Source organism: Aedes aegypti, chromosome 2 (assembly GCF_002204515.2).
Source record: "Aedes aegypti strain LVP_AGWG chromosome 2, AaegL5.0 Primary Assembly, whole genome shotgun sequence".
Classification (NCBI taxonomy): domain Eukaryota; kingdom Metazoa; phylum Arthropoda; class Insecta; order Diptera; family Culicidae; genus Aedes; species Aedes aegypti.
The window spans coordinates 299,213,328-299,232,675 of NC_035108.1; the positions used below are offsets into that span (position 1 = coordinate 299,213,328).

Sequence of the window (19,348 nt, forward strand, 5' to 3'; positions counted from 1 at the left end):
TCCGGTCTATGTACATATTCTACAGAAGACTTTACAAGAATCCTGTTCAGAATTATGTTAGAATCCTGCCCATTATTCTGCGTACATTTTCCCGATGATTTTGAAGGTTTTGTATTCTAGAGTTTAAATGTATTATTTTGTTCCTTATTCCATCGACAATTTTTCAATATTTTGAATAGCAATTAATACTTCAAATAAAAAGTTTGGGAACAAAGATTGTTAGACATTACCCTCATATTTACTATTGCACTATTCATCCAACAATTATACTACATAAGTAATCGAATGGGCTCTTAACATCATTCCAATAACCAGTTTACAATAACTGAATAAATGAAGGCAGAATTCGTCAAAAAATGATGAAACTGAGCATTAAAGGGTTAATTGTCAATTGATCGTAATCCTAATAACTTAATTTTATGTGTAAAACAAGGGTTATTCGAACCCAAAAAAGTGAGTTTTAAATTTTGCTGCCAAAGTGCTTTGGAAAATTTGCAATGAACTTTTTTTTGGTAACTCCGAGATTTTATCTTTGGAATATTAAATTTGTAAATATATTACAAGATCCTTTCAGCACATACTTTCTAAAGATATTGCTCTAGTTATTTATGTCTAAAAGTGACAAAAATCGCAGGTAAACGATGTTCAGCATATGTTCCAACTGTTATTTCATATCTGCCATTGGCTCAAATTTTGAAGAAGTCACCTCTTTTGTGTTTTTGTTTGTAATATTAGTTATTTTTAGATTATTCTGCACAGATTCAAATAATCAAACCACGTACTGAAAGACGATTTCAAAAGCTCTCATTTGATCATGAATAAAGGAAAATTTTGCGATCTAATGAAACAAAAATTGAATAACAATTTGATGACCGAATTATCTAGTCAAATTATTTTTAATTGTTCCCATAAATGGACAATTGCCATGAGTGAGCTCATACTATTCATTCAGTGTTTCCAGAGTGCCCACAACTGTACCGAAGCTCACCCGAAACCGTGACACCGTTTTTCTCACTGTGCTCTTTAACATTATCACACCTCAGTGATTCGCGGGCAAGCTTACCCCGAGTTGAATCCATTTAACATTTTTTAAGCAAGTGTAAATTTCACTTTTGACCGAAATTTCTCTCCGGCCAGCATCACTGATAGATAGGAACTCCATACCAGCAAGTGGACGACAAGACACGGTGCCAGTGGCTGAAGGTGAACCCGCGGGTGCATTGTTAAAAACAAACCACACCAATAATTGCCGGTTTATGTCGATATGCACTGCGCACAGTGACCCTAATAGCCGGCATCAGAAGCGAGGTGGGTATAGAGTAAGATGGGGCAAAAGTTCGACATTAGTGGAATAATCAATGTTTTTAGAATAACTATAACAGATGAAGAGAAATGAATACCACGCCTTTCGAATCATTTACCCATTTTTTAGTTATACCTGTTTTAAAATTGTTTGTCTTAAACGATCTTAATAAATCTTCGGACTGTTTAGTAGAATACCTATAAGTAGATAAAAAAAACCGAATTTAGTACTATACCACTTAATTCCCCTAGAGTTTGTATCCTTTGACAGATACGCGTATTTCAACCTCAACTGTAAGGCCGTCTTCAGTGTCGTGTACTAGACTAGAAGTCGAGTTTAGTAGGGAAAATCAGAGTAAAACCGACACTGTGGGTAAGCTCGACACCCTTTGATTTTTCATGTTTTGAGCGGATTTTCATGCAGTTTCCACCACGCTCTATCTTTACTTGTGAAATGTTGTGTTTCGGATGACATTACAACTGACGCTACCAATAAACTGCCAAAACAAACAACAAAATCATATTGGATAACATAGAAGCAACAGCAGTTGCAATATTTCGCTGTTATTCTTTAACTATTTCGCATGTGCAATTTTTAAAATGTCATTATTTGTTCTGCGCCTACATCATCATTTACTATTGTTACGTTCATACAACACGAAGGAGCATTTAATTTTTGGGTTTTCGACAGCTGAAAACGCTATTGAAAAATAAATGTCCACTCGGGGTAAGATCGACACTTTCATTTAGGGTAAAATCGACACCTTTTTTTGCTTCATAATCTAACTTCAGGGAATTTTTCTCGTCGGAAGACTTCCTCTGTAGTTTATGTGAGTCTTTGTTTTCGAATTCCAGTAAAGTTCATGGATGGCGAACTTGTTAACAGGTAGCATTAAAAGGAAATATTTCTATGTTTCACGTTTAAAGTTATTTGATAAAGCTTGAAGAATTTTTTCTCATTGGAAATTGAAGAATTAATAGAATTTGAAATGTATTCAAATGAATTAATCTTATTATTTATTTACAAACCATGACGTTCGACAGTTTTCAATAACTGAAAATAATTACACTTTTCTGTCGTGTTAAAATAAAACAGTACTTATTTTCACAACCAATCATTTGCCACAACTTCATCTTCGTAAACATTCCATGAACACAAATTAATCATATCCATGTGTATTATCCCCCTAGCATGAGACATTTGAAATTTTCACATACATTTAGTGGATCTTCGGCCTCTCCTCAATAATTTACGTTATATGTGTATAATCCTTTGAAGGAAGGGGTCATAAAAGTCTAAAGTCATGTTTGAAGCATTCTTTTTAATATGCCATGTGATGGTGATGTTTACAACGTATAAATTCTACTCAAAGTGCATGTGTCGGTTTTACCTCAACAGGGTGTCGATCTTACCCGCACTCGCAATTGTCTCACCTAAAAATGATGAAATATCAATTTGATTTAAATCACTATATAATCTTAAAATATCATCCAACGATTGCAAGGATTGATAGATTTATAACCAATATGTGATTCTACAACAATTTTAGGTTCGTTTAACAAGCGAAAGTACACAAATTTTATCAATAAGCTTAGGGTGTCGGTTTTACCCCGAATTCCCCTACACGACACTGAAGACGGCCTTACAGTTGAGGTCGAAATACGCGTATCTGTCAAAGGATACAAACTCTAGTGGAATTAAATGGTATAGTACTAAATCCGGTTTTTTCATCTACTTAAACGATCTTTTTCACCGCTAGTGGGGTTTTTGAACTGAGCCAGAAATCTTTAAAAAAAAACTTTTACCCCACTTTACTCTACCTCCCCACAAACAAGGTGCTTATCAGTGTCGATGGCTCTTCATTCCGTTTTGTTTCCCTCCAAGGGGGTTTCTCCGAGTTGAACTTTGATAGGTTTTCAAGGTGGGTGCAGGTCCGCTTATTGGTTGAGGGAATCCGCCAAGAGCGTGTTCCGTAATCCACAATTCGGCGTTGGAGATCGATTTCACGAACTCACCAAGGGAGACTGATTCAATTTGCCCAACTGTGTAATCAAGTGTGGCGGAAAATTGAGTCTTCATTTCTGTAACGCCTGACGGACGGTTGATGGTCTTTCCCAATCGCATTCGTATCAAGGGATGGCTCGTGTTGGAGTGCAGCACGAGTCATGAATAGTGAAACAGCGATGGCCGCCGGTATGGTCTCTTTCGCAAATCAGAGAGTAGCAGAGCTGAAGCAGTGGCTCTGATATGCTTGAACAGGTTAGTTGATACATGCTATGATAGTTCATTTGCATGCCATTTATCTTGATGAAACACACTGACAGCTGAAAGGGTTTCCGCAGATCACAAGTAGTTAGCAGAGTATCACGATATGCGCTATATGAAACCGGTGATTTACACAGTGTTGATTCAGTAAATTGATATGTTTTATTAATAGCGAATAGTGAGACAGTTAATCATGCGAAAGAAAAGTCTAATCATTGGAACGACGTAAATATATGCTATGGAAAGTGAAACGTCCTGTCGGTTCGTTGAGTTGACAGTGCTGACCTTGGTTGACGGACAACAACTATATAATCAAACTGCACCTAATTCAAGTTGGAAAGTGCTGAAGTTTTCTTCAAGCTAGTGGGGCTTGGAACTACTGAATAAATAAAATTTTGTTTGCGAAGAGATAACGATTTTTGTACTGTTGTGCTCTTATTGCCAGTAATGGCCGGTAAAAGTATGCGAAATACCAAATGATTCCGTCAAACACGCTTCTACACGAAATTTCGCGAATTCCACGGAACTCATACAAGGGAAATTTTTATTTAACAATTTCGTTTCGTTTCGCAAAATTGTAAAAATATATCCACGGAAAAATGGAAACAAACGGAATAAAACGGAATTTTGAGTTAAATTTCGAACAAAACCAGCAAAGCACACGCTTCTACACACGAAGATTGTATTACCAAAGTCAGTGAAATTTTACAGGGTTTTTGAGTTTTCTCGGTAATTTGCATAAGAACTGAAAACTCCATAAATCGACAAGATTCTTGAGCTGTCGAGCTGGAGTGAGTTGTTACTTCTAAAAGGAATTTAAAATCGGCAACAAATTGTATGTGGTTGTGCAGAGTTGAGAACATTCTAGTTTCTTACCTAACTTCAACATATTGGTGCTGTGATTGAGTTCCAAGGTTTTTGGAACCTTAATGAATTCACTCGGTGTCTATTATCCTAACAAATAACAATCTACTGCCGATAATCAATTCCTTACCTTGCACCGAACACTCAGAAAATAAAACTGCTTTTCGTTTGGAAGCAGCTCATCAGCTTCGCACATACCAACTTCTGATTCGGAATCTATCCCAGTCAACATTTTGGTTGGTATAACTTTTGTTATACATCATTCTATAAGAATCAATTCAATCGTATAGAACGCATGAAAAGGCTATATACCTACCAAAGTGGAGGCTATATACGTACTTGGCACGACTTTTCCAGACTTTCTGCGATCAGAAATACGATGCCACAAAATTTGGATGAAAATTTAAAAAAAAAAGTGTCCAACAAGCCACGAACGCGGGACCTCTAGATCAGGAATCGGACATCTTACCACTGTACCATCAAGTGTTACTTAACAAACATCCGATTATTTTCCAATATCAATGCATATTTCATGTACAGTGACCTTTACTTTGTTGTTTTTAGGACCCATCGTCAGCAGATACCACGTTTGGGTGACAATTCTTGCTAAGTTATTGCGATTTCAACTTAACTTGATGCACTATTGTCTATTGGTTTATTTACCGCATGATGAATCATCCCCGATGGATGATTTCGAACAAGTTGTTGACCACTGGTTATCAAAAGGCCTTCCGCTATGAGCAGTGATGCAAATGCTCGTCACATCATCTGGGGCAGCTCGGATATTAATTTGAGAGGCTCTAGTCTGATGGAAGATGGAATACTTAAGTAGTACAAGTCTTGCATTACTTAACCTTCCAGTCGTCGCGCGGTTTGCCACCGTCAGAACCACCACGCTGCTGTTGTGAACGAAAAGCGAGGTTTTTCAGCAGTGTTGTACAAAATACAACAGCGCGACTACTGAAGTGTTAATATATGCAATCACCCAACCTTCATGGTATCTACTAGAGAAGAAGTGTTAGACATAATGCTCTGCTCGAATAGAATCAGTCACGAATTGACGAATTCGCATGTATCAGATGAGGAATCATTATCTGATCATCGCTACGTCTTCTTTGAACATTCTAATGTAACTTCGCAGAATTCGCGTTTCAGGAATACCCGGTTAACAAATTGGGAACTCTATATTGAAGTGGTTGCGACCAAATTTCATGGATATTCTCCGTCCATTGAAAATCCAAGTGATTTGAATGATGCCGTTGATACTACTACATCCTACATTATGGAAGCTTTTGAAGAAGCATGTCCTCTGCGGTCTGTGAAGACTACAAGAGGTACCCCTTGGTGGAATTCCGATCTGACTAGGCTCAGAAAACAATGTAGAAGAAGTTGGAACAGGCGCCGTTTAGCTGAATCAGAGTCGTTCAAGTCGGCTCGCAAGGCTTACAAGAAGGTTCTTCGTTCTGCTGAACGATCCGGCTGGAAAAACCTTTGTACAAATGTTTCCAGTTTGAGTGAAGTTAGTCGGCTGAACAAAATCCTTGAAAAATCTAAGGATTTTCAAGTGAACAAAATTCGCTTATCTAATGATGACTTAACTTCTTCTGATGAAGAAGTTTTAGACTGTTTATTCAATACACATTTCCCCGGATGTGTAGACATAGCATCTATGGATGAATCAAATGTCTTTTCATGTAATTATGAGTTTCTGGCTACGGCTGAAATACTGACTATTTAATCTGGAATATCCTGACTATTGAATCAATTCAATGGGCAGTCAATAGTTTCGCTCCATTCAAATCTCCAGGAGCAGATGGGATTTATCCTGTTCTGCTCCAAAAGGGATTTGAGTTTATCAAACATGTTTTGGAAAAGCTACTTGTAAGCAGTTTTGCTACCGGGCATATTCCCAGATCCTTGCATGATATTACTGTGAAGTTTATCCCAAAAGGAGGACGTGCGTCGTATGAAGAAGCGCAGAGTTCTAGACCAATCAGTCTGACCCCTTTTCTTCTGAAATGTCTAGAACGCATTATCGATCATCACATCCGTTATGTTGATTTGGCAAACACGCCTCTTCATGTAAATCAACATGCTTACCAATCTGGAAAGTCCACTGTGACTCTTTTACACAAAGTTGTATACGATATCGAGAAAGCATTCGCTCAGAAGCAATCCTGCCTGGGTTTTTTCTTGGATATTGAGGGTGCTTTTGATAACGTGTCTTTCGATGCCATATTGGAAGCCGCACGAAACCATGGGCTACCTACAATGGTTACCAATTGGATTCATTAAAAGCTCAAAAATCGACATTGCGTCAAGCAGCGATTCGAAAATGGAATGTTTGCGGATGCCCCCAACTTTTGTGGAATCTCTTAGCAGATATGCTATTGAGGCAACTCAATAATAGCGGTTTCCAACTTATGGATTTGACGACGACTATCCAGCTTTAGTAGTCGGTAGGTACATAAGCCCCCTCTTCGACCTGATGCAAAGTGCTATTCAGGTTGTCGAGAGTTGGTATCACCAATATGGCCTTTCGGATAACCCGAATAAAACATCTACAATCGGGTCTCCTATTAAACGCATTCCTATAACGCGCACTCCGATTACGCGCATTCCTATAAGACACTTTAGAGCATTATAGGAGAGATTTCATCACTTCGGGGGTGTTATTGAATATCTCGTATGTCAAAAGAGATAGCAGAGTACTGTCTTCGGCAAAGTTTCAGTGCTAAGTACGTTCTACCTTTAGGAGTTGAAGATCATCCTTTTAGTTGAGAAATTGGCCGATTGGGGCGTTTTTTTCTGTTTTACACTATTAGAATTATGAGGGATAATAATGCAAAATTTTGTAACAAATGATATCTCTAGATCCAGAAGTTTTGGAAGGCTGATATCTACGGAAGAGTTGTTCAGTAGTTCAAGGGCAGACATTATTTGAGCCAAAAGTTTTAAAATTTTGCCACTCTGCAGCGCTAGTGAACATGGAATTTTTGTTTTGCGGATAGCTCAATAGCTTGACTACTTAGGAAGATGCCGTCTTCGGCAAAGTTGCTCAGTATCACAAGGGCTAACATTATTTGAGCCATGACGTCAAAATCATCATAGGAGATCTAAACGCTCAGATTGGCCGGGAGGAGGAGTTCAGGCCGACTATTGGAAAGTTCAGCACCCACCGGCTGACGAACGAGAGTGGTCTACGACTAGTGAACGAAAATGTACCGTCGAAAACCGTAGTGAGTGTGACAATCACGCAGTGACTACCACTACATTCATGCAACAAACACATTCATGCGATACTGAAAATATAAATCACACGCGACTGTGACCTTTTTTTTGCTCAGCTATAAATAAATCATTTGTTATCCTTGTATAGACCAGCCGCACTAGCTATTTTTTACTGTAGGACCCCTCTCTCTCGTAGTCTTTTGTCCAAACCAAAAATTTTGTTGATCGTGATCTTTGGCCAGCCAAACTCCTTTCCATTCCTCTCCCATAGATGACCACGTGGTTAATGGACAGCACCTTGCGCGAGATCGATACGAAGCAGAAATTTACGAATAAAGAGAGTAGATGAAATCCTAAAAAAAAACCCTAGTGTTCTATTTGTGCCTCTTTTTTGCTGCTTTCAATAAACGCCCTCTACAATTCCAACAGCGCAACAGTAAAAAGGCATGCTGTTTAGAATACTGTAAGATAATGTCATAAGGGCTCATTCACTCCCGCTCTCCCCTGATGCGTCACGTATTATTTGAACAAACCCTAGATGGCGTATGTGAGATCAAAGCTGTGATCAAGTGGCAACTTGGATCAGAAACAAACTCGAAAAAAGCACTTGCTACGATTAAAGCTGCGTCTTGATTGTTTTTACATTCATTTTGCACTCCCGTCATGCACGACAGCATAACGTTCATGGTAGGCTGAAAAGAATAGCACGCCACTCTTATCCATGTCAGGTAATACATATATGGCTGCAGCAAGAATGTATCAGTAGCCACCCGAATGTCGCAAATGAATGTTTTGAAACCTCCTGCATGTGAATTTAACAGCGAAGCGACAATAACATAAAAAGTGTACTATACGCTTCACTGCCTACGACTGATAGATTTCGCCGCCTCCAAGAATATGGTCATTCGTAGCACCTAGTTCCAGCACAGCCTTCCATACCGATACACCTGGAGATCACCTCAGCAATAACAAATCGACCATGTGCTGATTGATGGACGGCACTTCTCCGACATTATCGACATCAGGACCTATCGTGGCGCTAACATCGACTCCGACCACCATCTGGTGATGGTTGAACTGCGCTCAAAACTCTCCGTCGTCAACAACCTATGACCTATGGTCGGTATGACCTAGAGCGGCTTAAACAACCGGATGTCGCAACTGCGTACGCGCAGCAACTCGAGCCTGCATTACCGGAAGAGGGTGAGCTGGATGAAGCCCCAACTGCAGCAAGGGACCCAACAGAACGTGGAACGTTACAGACGGAAATGGCAACAGCAGACCCGCCTCTTTCGAGAGAAAAAACGCCGACTGGAGTAGACGGAGTGCGAGGAAATGGAACAGCTATGCCGGTCTCAAGAAACACGCAAGTTCGTCTCGTGCCGCGAGCCGAGATGTGTAGGGATAAGTATGGGAGCATTTTGATGGACGAGCGTGAGATGATCAAAAGGTGTAAGCAGCACTTCGACGAACACCTAAATGGCGCTGAGAGCACAGGCAATGAAGAACGGGACAACGGAGGAAATGCCTTCGTCAGTACTGTGGGCGATGGGAACCAACCAGCCCCCTCTTTGAGAGAGGTTGAGGATGCCATTCACCAGCTCAAGAACAATAAAGCTACTAGTAAGGATATTATCGGAGCTGAACTCGTAATTGGCTGGCCATTTTTCTGCACCGGCTGATTGGCACAATCTGGGATACTGAACAGCTACCAAAAGAGTGGAAGGAAGGGGTAATATACCCCATTTACAAGAATGGCAACAAGCTAGATTGTGAGAACTTTCGAGCGATCATCATTCTAAATGCGGCCTACAAGGTGGAAGTCGGGCCTCCACAAGAAGCTGCGGTCAACAAAAATTCACACCCGCACCAAATGTACCATGTACAAAACGCTTATGAAGCCGGTAGTACTCTACGGGCATGAAACGTGGACGATGCTCGAGGAGGACTTGGAGTCTTTGAACGTCGGGTGCTTAGGACGATCTTTGGCGGTGTGCAGGAAAACGGTGTGTGGCGGCGAAGGCTGAATCACAAGCTCACCCAACTCTACGAACACAGTATCCAGAAGGTGACCAAAGCTGAAAGGATACGATGGGCAGGGCATGTTGCAAGAATGCCGGACAGCAACCCTGCAAAGATGGTGTTCGCGTCAGATCCGGTTAGTACAAGAAGGCGTGGAGCGCAGGAAGCTAGGTGGGCGTATCAAGTACGAGGATGGAAAGATGCGGCCATGAACCGAGTATTGTGGCGTGAAATTGTCGATTCAGTGTTATTTTTCTAGATTTTAACTAAATAAATGAATGATTTAAACTCTCAAGTGGACATGTTGTCACGATAAGAGGGGTTCCAATAAATAGGTCAGATGAAGTTAAGCACTAATGCTAGATAAGAATTTAACTTTCGAAAATCACATTGAGGGCATTCAAGCCAAATGTCACAAATACATGTACAAATGTATATTCCCTTATTTGAAGACAATCAAAACTTTGTCTTAACATTGGATCAAATGTTGAATAAAATTATCAATGATTTTGGGCAAAAATTGTTGCAACCTTGCAATATATCTAGGTTATATTAGGTTAATTTAATTGAAAGGGGTTTTCTCTCTTATAAAAGGGTGACATCAATTAATTTGTTAAAATTCTTAACTGCTACGGCATATGAAATGTAATATGTTGTTAACAAAATGTAAATAAATGCTTAAATTTGGATGATAGTGTTTTCTAACACTGTACACCTAGATATAAGAAATGAATGTCATGTTTAAAATGATACTAATAAAAAATTTAAACAAAAAAACTCAGTCTGAACATTCTTTCAAATGAACTTAAATTTTGCACTCATCTTCTATGAAATTGATCGAGCAAGCTTCTTAGGAATCTTGGTTCCTAAATTCAGCTTATGAACCTTGAATTAATCAAATCTCAAAACAACATCATCTACTTACCAGTGATAAACACGCCGAAATGCAGCAGTAAATGAAAACGTTCCGTTTCGAGAAATATCCCATCGTTGTTCGCTCGAGATGTTTCCTGTGCTTCGTTCATCGGATGAGGAGTTCCCCGTTAAGCCAATCGTTCAAGTCACCTCAGGCGTGTTCTGTAGGCTTCTGCCACAACGTGCCGGTTTTGCTGTTTGTATCCAATTTTATCGCCACACTTTTTCCCCTACATCCAGACCCGATATTTAAGACACACGGCACTCTCAAAACCGATTAGCTCATAATTCAAATGATAGGACACGGCAGGCGAAAACCACAACAGCACGGCTTTTAATTTCTCTTCACACCTAGCTGAATCACTCAAGGCTCGTTAAACCTGTTAGGATCCACTCAAAAAAGAGAGGCTTTTATTTTCAAAGTGCACGGAATCTACAATCAGATTTCGGTCGATGATTTCCGATGCGTTGACTAGTTTCAATCGGATGAAGTAGCAATCGTTGTCAGTCGTTTTCGGTTTGATTCGAAAGCTGGAAAAATAATAAGAAAATACACAGTTTTAGGAAATTGATTCAAATTTGTTCAAGTTTGTAAAAAAATAGACATGCTGATACAGATAACCGATGAGGATAAGTTTCAGACAGCAAGGGAAATCCCACTATGGATCTAAACTCAATCATTGTCTATGAGATAACTCGTTTTAGTGTTTCTCAATGCTTAATGCTTGGTAACATATACCACACGGCCACGAAGCCAACGAGGTTCGTCAAGATGAAATTTATTAGACCGAATGCATCATTGGGAAGAAGACCATTGAGCCGAAACTTTCAAAACTTATTAGTAACTAAACATTTTTCTTTCTAATTTTTAATGGCTATATTTTCTTAAAACGAAGAATTTGTTTTGAATCGTTTTGACACGTTCAACCTAATGATTCATTCCACCTAATATAGTTCGGCCTGATCAAATTCAATCTACAAGCACAAGTCAAAAGTGTATCGAAGCATCGTGAATAAGAAGCATACTGATAAAAATAATTATTGGAGCAAAATTTCCCAGAAATCATAAAAACAATTTTTATCGATTTTTTGAGCGAAAAATGTTTTTTAAATTTAAGGTATAGATGAATCGAAGCCAAAACTCAAATTATCAAGAGCGCAAATCTGGAAAGCTGAACATTGGTTTGAGCTATCGATTGGTCACTTGCTGGTGGTGACCAATCGATAGCTCAATCCGATGTTCAGTTCTTAGCTGAAACGGATGTCTGATGCTCCAGATTTATGCTCTTGCAACTTTTAGGGTTGGCTTTCATTCATGTTCACCTTAAAGGGAACTGAAACGAGTAGAATTTGATGGTTCAAAGTATCGCCTGAAGGAAGTTCTAATGTAGTCTTTATATGAAAAATAACCTACGCTTTCATAGAGTTGCTTATTTAGTCTACATGTCAAAGTTAAAACTCAATAGACAAAAATAAGTTAAAAAAAAATCTCCAAAGGCACAATTGAAATCATCAAAATTGGCAACACTGCTATATTCAAATAGGTATCAAACTTCAAAATGATGCTTCCAGCAGCATATTCAGAACCATTAGATGCACTGGCCACTCTATAGGTTACAGGTGCCCTGAGGGAAGTGGCCAATTAGGAATATATCTGGAACCTTATCAATATGGGCATCAAACTCCAAGATTTTCAAAGGAGATGCTTCCCGAACTATTTTCGGCACCACCGGCTGCCACTCCTGGTTCCAGGATTCCTACGTCAAAATAAATTTCGCTATTGTACCGATCTTGGTACAGCACTAAACTTGATTTGAGAAATCCTGACGTACCCCGACAGACATCTGGCTTGGCATTCGTGTCTGTGAATTGGCGAACAAAACCGGTAACGGGCATCAATAGTTTAGCATACCCGGGCGGTTGTTTTCGTTGAATTTGGTAAACATCACGCTCTTTCTTATTACGATATTTCGCAATGACGATTAAGACACGACCAGCCATCTTGGCTACACTATCGTTGTAGATTTAGTGGTCATTTGTGAGAAATCAAAAGTCGGAAACGTTGTTTGTCATTGAATTGCGTAATTGCAGATGCGTTGCTGGGTTTAGGCAGCCGTTAGATTAGATTCCGGAGCAAAACTTAATTATAGACCTGATAGTCTGCTAATGGTGGAAGCATTGTCCGCAATACAGCCAGTCGTTAAGCTAAATGATGCTCGACGAAACAATGCAACATTTCGCTACGACTTCCTGAAAACTAGATCTTCCGCAAGCAAATTACAGCTGCGATAACAATGATGCAAAAATAATCAATTTTCCGAGCCCAGTTTCATAACCAAGCCCGGCATGATTAGCACAAATCTACCGTGGAAAACACAAAGTATGTATACTGCTTTCTCCGCTAGTATGCGCCCGCGGTTTTTGCTCGAGTAGGGTAAATGCTCCAGTTCGGAAGGTCCGATACGCATTTTCTACTAATGCGTTGCTCTAAAAATTAACTCAAAAATGTTTAAAACAAATGCTAGATATTAAAGTTTTGATATTATTTGCTTTTTAATTGATGCAGATTTAAAAAAAAATGGATTCAGATTCGATAATATAAGATCGCCATCGACGGACATCGTAGACATAAGTTAGATAAATGAAGGACTACCTTATATCTAGTTCAATATTTTTAAACGGCTTACGTAGAGGTGTTTTACGGCTCATTATTTTTTTTTTTATTACTGACGGCTTATTAGTGTTATATTAGCTATGTATCCACATTTTATCCTGATATACGTCTTATTGGTCGCATGGAGTGGATATGCTTAACATGCTAATAAACTGAATGGAACGCTCGCAACTTTCAGATCAACAACCCTACGTATGTGATTTGCTATTTCCTCCATCTCCAAGCATCGTCATTACGATTTATGCACAATGCTCAAAACAATACTTTTTGCTAGATTTGCCACGGCCCATAACCACCACGATGCAAGTATCTTCGGTGCGTTCAGAATGAGCTCGAACGATGATGCATTCCGCAGACCATGTTACGTAGTTTTACGAAACCATTTTAGTTTTTTCTTCACATCACTGTACTGCATAGCTAAACGCTGATGGTACGATCATAGAAATTATAACTAATAGGTACAGTAGCGATGCGAGCCGGCTTCATAATCATTCTCATCGTCATATTCTTTTAGCGGCACGGATGTAGTTGCGTTAGTGATACACCACCTCCTCCAATAGACGATTTTTTTTCTTCTTAAAGATGCAGTAGGGTGAAGGATTATAAAGCGAACAGGGTCGAGTTGGTCCTAGGCCATATGAAAAAATGGGAATTATCTAGTATCCTAGTTCCCAAAAGGTTTGGTGCCCTCAGTACACAATTTAATTGGCAAGAAAAAATGATTCCAAGCTTTTGAACGACTGAAGAACATTGTAAAATTTTGGTTGATATCAACCGAAAGACAAATCACTTAATGCACGGTAGACACAACAAGGTAGGCTATTACCACGTGTGAACAACGATTTTCCATCAAAACATGTGTCGTGATTCCTATCGTCAAGCATGAGGCCTTGAAGATAGTAAAGGAGAGCAGGCCTTGCTTTCTTTTGCACTCGTTCGTGTTTGCGATAGGAATGACGTCACTGCCAAATGTCATTTTTCGGAGTATAATACCTTGCTTCTTTTTACCGTGCGCTTAAAGGATAAAAGGTCGATAGAAAGAAGGCCGATCTTTTCTCCCTTATTTTTTTTCAAGTCGACCTTTGGTCCTTTTGGCCTTTCAGTTTGGATACTAATAAACCTAACTTGCGACACTTGGGGTATACTTTTTCCAACACTTTCCCCTGCTGGCTCTCATTTATTAGTAAGTAGTTGGCTAACGCATATCCATTAGCAAGGAAGGAAAACTATACGAAAAAAAAACACATTGCGTGGCAGTTAAACACTTCAACGATGTAGCTAATAAGCAATGAATTACATAGAAAATCGCCTGAACAGCTTGCTACGCGTGTAGAAACCAATTTCAAAACCGAAAATACATTTGTGCGTAGCTATTGGTTCAATCGCAGTTTCTCAAACGATTCATCTAATGATGTTGTAACTTTTTTCGACTAATAACTGTGGGAAAATGCCTGCGAAATTTGGCTATGACATTAATGGAGCCTGAATTTCAGTCATCGTCAAAATTCCCACTTGCTTATAAACAAGAGAATTTGCGAAAATCGTATGTCAAAAACGAAAAATTCTTTCGTTGAGCAGCAAAAAGGTTCTTATGTTGGACACGGTGCTCCCCTGACCGCCATTATTAGAAAAAAATATCTATTAAATCTGTGCTCATCAGTCGTTTTCTTTAACTAAGCTGCATGTCTGGGCAAAACTAAAAAATCGTAGGGCCCTTTAAGCACTTTGATGACAAGCATCAGGTTGGCCAGAAGAAGGAGCTCAGACCAACGATTGGATAGTTCAGCGTCCACCGGCTGACGAGAACGAGAACGGTCTACGACTGATAGATTTTGTGGTCTCCAAGAATATTGCCATTCGTAATACCTATTTCCAGTAACACCGTATCGGTACACCCGGAGATCACCTCAGCAAACAGAATCGCAAATCGACCACGTTTTGATCGATGGACGGCACTTCTCTGATATAACCGACGTCAGAAGCTATTGTGGCGCTAACATTGACTCGAACCACCACCTAGTGATAGTGAAACTGTGCACAAAACTATCCGTCATCAACAATGTACGGTACCGACGCCAGCCTCGGTACAATCTATCACGACTGAAACAACCGGATGTCGCCAATGCGTACGCGCATCATCTCGAAGCAGCGTTGCCGGATGAGGGCAAGCTTCATAGGGCCCAACTTGAGGACTGTTGGAGGACAGTCAAAGCAGCCATTAACGACGCTGCCGTCAAATATTTCTCCAGGAATTCCTCCAAATACTCCCCCAGGAGTTCTTTAAGGAATTATTCCAAAAGTTTCTCCAGGGATTACCCCAGGAATTTATTCATTTATTCCTCCAGGATTTTATTCAGGAATTCCACTAAGAGTTTCTTCTGGAATTCAACCATAAGTTTTTTCAGAAATTCTTACAGGAATTAAAGGAATACTCCAAGAGTTCTTCCAGGTTTTCCTCCAAGAGGTCCTTAAGGAATTACTCCAGGAGTTTATCCAAAGATTCCTCCAGGAATCCTCATGAGATTCCTCCAGGAGTTTTCTAGGGATTTCTCCAGGGATTACTCTGGGTATTGCTTTAAACATTCTTCCAGGAATTCCTCTAAATATTCCTCCAAGAAATCCTTAAGGAATTATTTCAGGTGTTTCTCCGGGGATTAATTCAAATATTCCTCCACAAGTTCCTTAATGAATTCCTTCAGGAGTTTTTAGGGATTACTCCAGGAGTATCTCCAGGGATTACTCCAGGTATTTCTTCAAATATTCCTCCAATTATTCCTCCAGTAGTTTCTTAAGAAAATACTTCAGGACTTTTTGAGGGATTGCTCCAGGAGTTTCTCCAGGGATTACTCTGGATATTCATCCAAATATTTTTCCAGGAATTCCTCCAAATATTTCTCCAGTGGTTTCTTGAGGAATTACTTCAGGAGTTTCTCCAAGGATTACTCCAGGAATTCCTTCATTTATTCCTCCAGGATTTTCTTCAGGAATTCTCCAGGAGTTTCTTCTGGAATTCAACCAAAAGTTCCTTCAAGAATTCTTTTAGTGCTCCAGGGGTTCTTCCAGGTATTCGTTCATGAGGTCCTTAAGGAATTACTCCAGGAGTTTCTTTTGGGATTCCTCCAGGAATCTTCCAGAAATTACTCTGGGAATTTCTTCAAATATTCTTCCAGGAATTGCTCCAGGAGTTTTTCCAGTTATTCCTCCAGAAGTTTCTACAAGGCTTCTTCTAAGAGTTCCTCTAGGGATTCCTCCAAGAGTTTCTCCAGGGATTCCTTCAAAAGTACTGGATAGATTTCCCCAGGATTTCCGCTAGAGATTCCTTAGGAGTTCTTCCAGGAGTACCTTCTGGGATACCAGGATTCTTCCACGAGTTGCTCCACGGATTTTCTCAGGAGTTCTATAATAGATCCCTCCATGAATTCCTCTATGGTTTCCCCAGGAGTTTCTCTAGATGTTCTTCCAGTAGTTCCTTCAGGAATTTTCTTCCAGGACTTCTTACAGTAATTCCTCCAGGAGTTCAAATCATGAAGGACTCTTTAACGAAAACTCTTGCATGCTTGGAGGAAAATCTGGAGGATTTCCTTTAGAAATTTCAGGAACAATCCCTGGAGGAATAGTTGGAGGATATCCTGAAGGAACGAGTGGAAAAATCTCTATATGAATTACATTAAACCCCATAAAGCAATTGCTGCAGGAATCCTGAAGGAATCCTTGGAAGAATTTATCAAGGATTTCCTGGAAGGGAGTCGGAAAACATCTCCTGGATATATTAATAGAAAAATCTCTGGATTATTTACTGGAAAAATTTCTGTATGAATCCGTGGATGAATGCTTGTAGGAATTCCTTAATCCTGGAATATCTTGGAAGAATTTCTGGAAGAGATCCTGGAGAAATCCCTGGAGAAAGAAATCCCCAAAAAACAACCTGTAAGAGTTTCTGTAGGATTTTTTGGAGGAGGAAATCTCTGAAGAATATCCTGGAGGTGTCTTTGGAGGAATCCCGTCAAGACAATCTGGAGGAATCACTGATTCTTTTTTTTAATCGCTGGAATAATTCCTGGGAAACTTCCATGCCTGAAAAAGTCTTTTTAGGTGTTTATCTAGGAATCACTGGAAAAATCTTTGGAGGAAATGCATGAAAGCACCATAGAGGAATTCCTGGATGAATTCTTGGATTGATTCCGGGAGGAATACCTTCAGGAAATCCTTAAATGCAAGTAGGAACTCAGGAAGGAACCCTTGAAGGAATAAATAGCGAATCCTTGAAGGAATCATTGGAGATATTCCTGGAGGTATCACCGACGCAATTCTGATAAGAATTCCTGAAGGATTTCATGAAGAACATTCTGAAGGATTATCCAGAAGATATCGTTAAGAAATTCTTAGAGGAAGTCCTGAAGGAATCCCTAGAGGAACTCCTGGAGGAATGCCTGAAGAGACTTTTGTAAGAAGTCCTGAATGGACTCCTGGAAGAATCCCTAAAGGGAATCATTTGAAGGATCCTTGAAAGGATTCATAGAAGAATCCATAAAGGGATTCTTTGGAGGCATTCTAGGAATCCCTGGAGGAATACCCGGAGAAACCCCAGGAGTAATTATCAGAGGAATCCTAGGTGGAATTCACGGATTAATCCCTAGACGAATTCTAGGAGGAATCTCCAGAGGAATTTCCGAATGAATTCCTGCAAGAATTGCTTAATGACTTCCCGGAGGAATCTACGAGTACAAATTCTTGTGAGAATCCTTGAAGAAATTCTCGAAAGATTCATTGAAGAAATTCCTGAAGTAAACATTGAAATAATTCTCGTTGTAATTCCTGGAGAAATTCCTGAAGGAAGTCATCAACAGTTATAAAAAACAGATCCCTGTAAAAATTCCTCGATGGCCTCTTTGAGGAATACTCAGAGAATTTTCCAGTGGAAAACAGTGTGAGAATCTTTGAATTGAGTCCCCTCTCAAATTCTCGATTTTTTTCAAAGAGTTTCAAAATAATTCACAGAAAATTTTTGAAATTTTAAAAATTTTTGTTTCGGAAATGTTGTTTAAATGGTTTTAACCATAAATTCCTTTTAGTACACTTCTACAATCATGATGGGTATTCTACATGATGTTTTACAAGTATTATATTTAAATTGCGTCCCAGCTTACCCGGATTACCACATGAAATTTTTTGTGTTATTTTGTCACGAATTATTTGAATATTTTGTCGATATTTTTCATCTGATATTTTTCGTGGCATGTATCTTAAATTCTAACAAAAATTCTTTTCAACATGCCACTTTATCCGACTAAAAGTTACACATTTGAACATTTATAAATTATTCATACACACAGGCTCTAAACAAAAAATGACTGTACAAACACTCATAATCCTCTGGCTTCCATTTAAAATGAATGCAAGGAATCATTTCAAAAATATTTTTGTACATTTTTTTCAGAAACAATTATAGAGTTTTTCCCAAAATTTCTCCAGAAATTTCATAGTGAATAAGGAGTGTATCGAAAAGTAGTCGCAAACATTCAAAACAGTCTCAAAAATATAGGGTTGAATCTACAAATAATTTTTTGATCAGAAATGTTTTACAATGTATTTAAAAATTCTGGTGCGGTGATATTGGTTCAATAAAGTGGTATTTTGTATGAAAATTTTGCAAATTACTAACAGATGTCGATGAAAATCTTGCACACCTCTGAAAAAATTGATTTGTTAATAAATGTGTTAAATTTTAAGAAAAAATGGTTTTTGTTTATGCTAATATATTCTATGCCACAACTCTCATGACATAGTGTAAAAAATATTTTGTAAAATACTTGACCAAGCATATGAGAGCAAATACGAAAATCGAAGTAAGTCGATTTTTAAGGACCTCGTTTTTTTATGTTTTATTTCTACACGTTAAAAGTAATATCAAACGATTGTAACGAATAATAAAATGTTTTTTGATTGGGAAAGTTTCTTTACATATTTATGAAGTAACGTAAGCAAAAAATGGCACTCTATATAATTACCGCTGTAAATGACGGAGCTTCAAAAGTTGGTTATACAAAAGTGGTTTTCTGAAACCGACCCTATTC

General features: G+C 38.9%; 1 protein-coding gene across 5 annotated transcripts in view; it reads right to left on the bottom strand.

Moving 5' to 3' along the window:
* Positions 1–19,348, bottom strand: part of LOC5571683 — a 67,787-nt gene that overhangs the window by 18,920 nt on the left and 29,519 nt on the right. For all 5 annotated transcript variants that reach the window (XM_021845491.1, XM_021845492.1, XM_021845493.1 and 2 more), the window contains exon 3: positions 10,611–11,131. In XM_021845491.1, coding sequence (XP_021701183.1) covers positions 10,611–10,673 — 63 coding nt within the window. In that variant the 5' untranslated portion in view covers positions 10,674–11,131. The remainder of the gene's footprint in view (positions 1–10,610; positions 11,132–19,348) is intronic.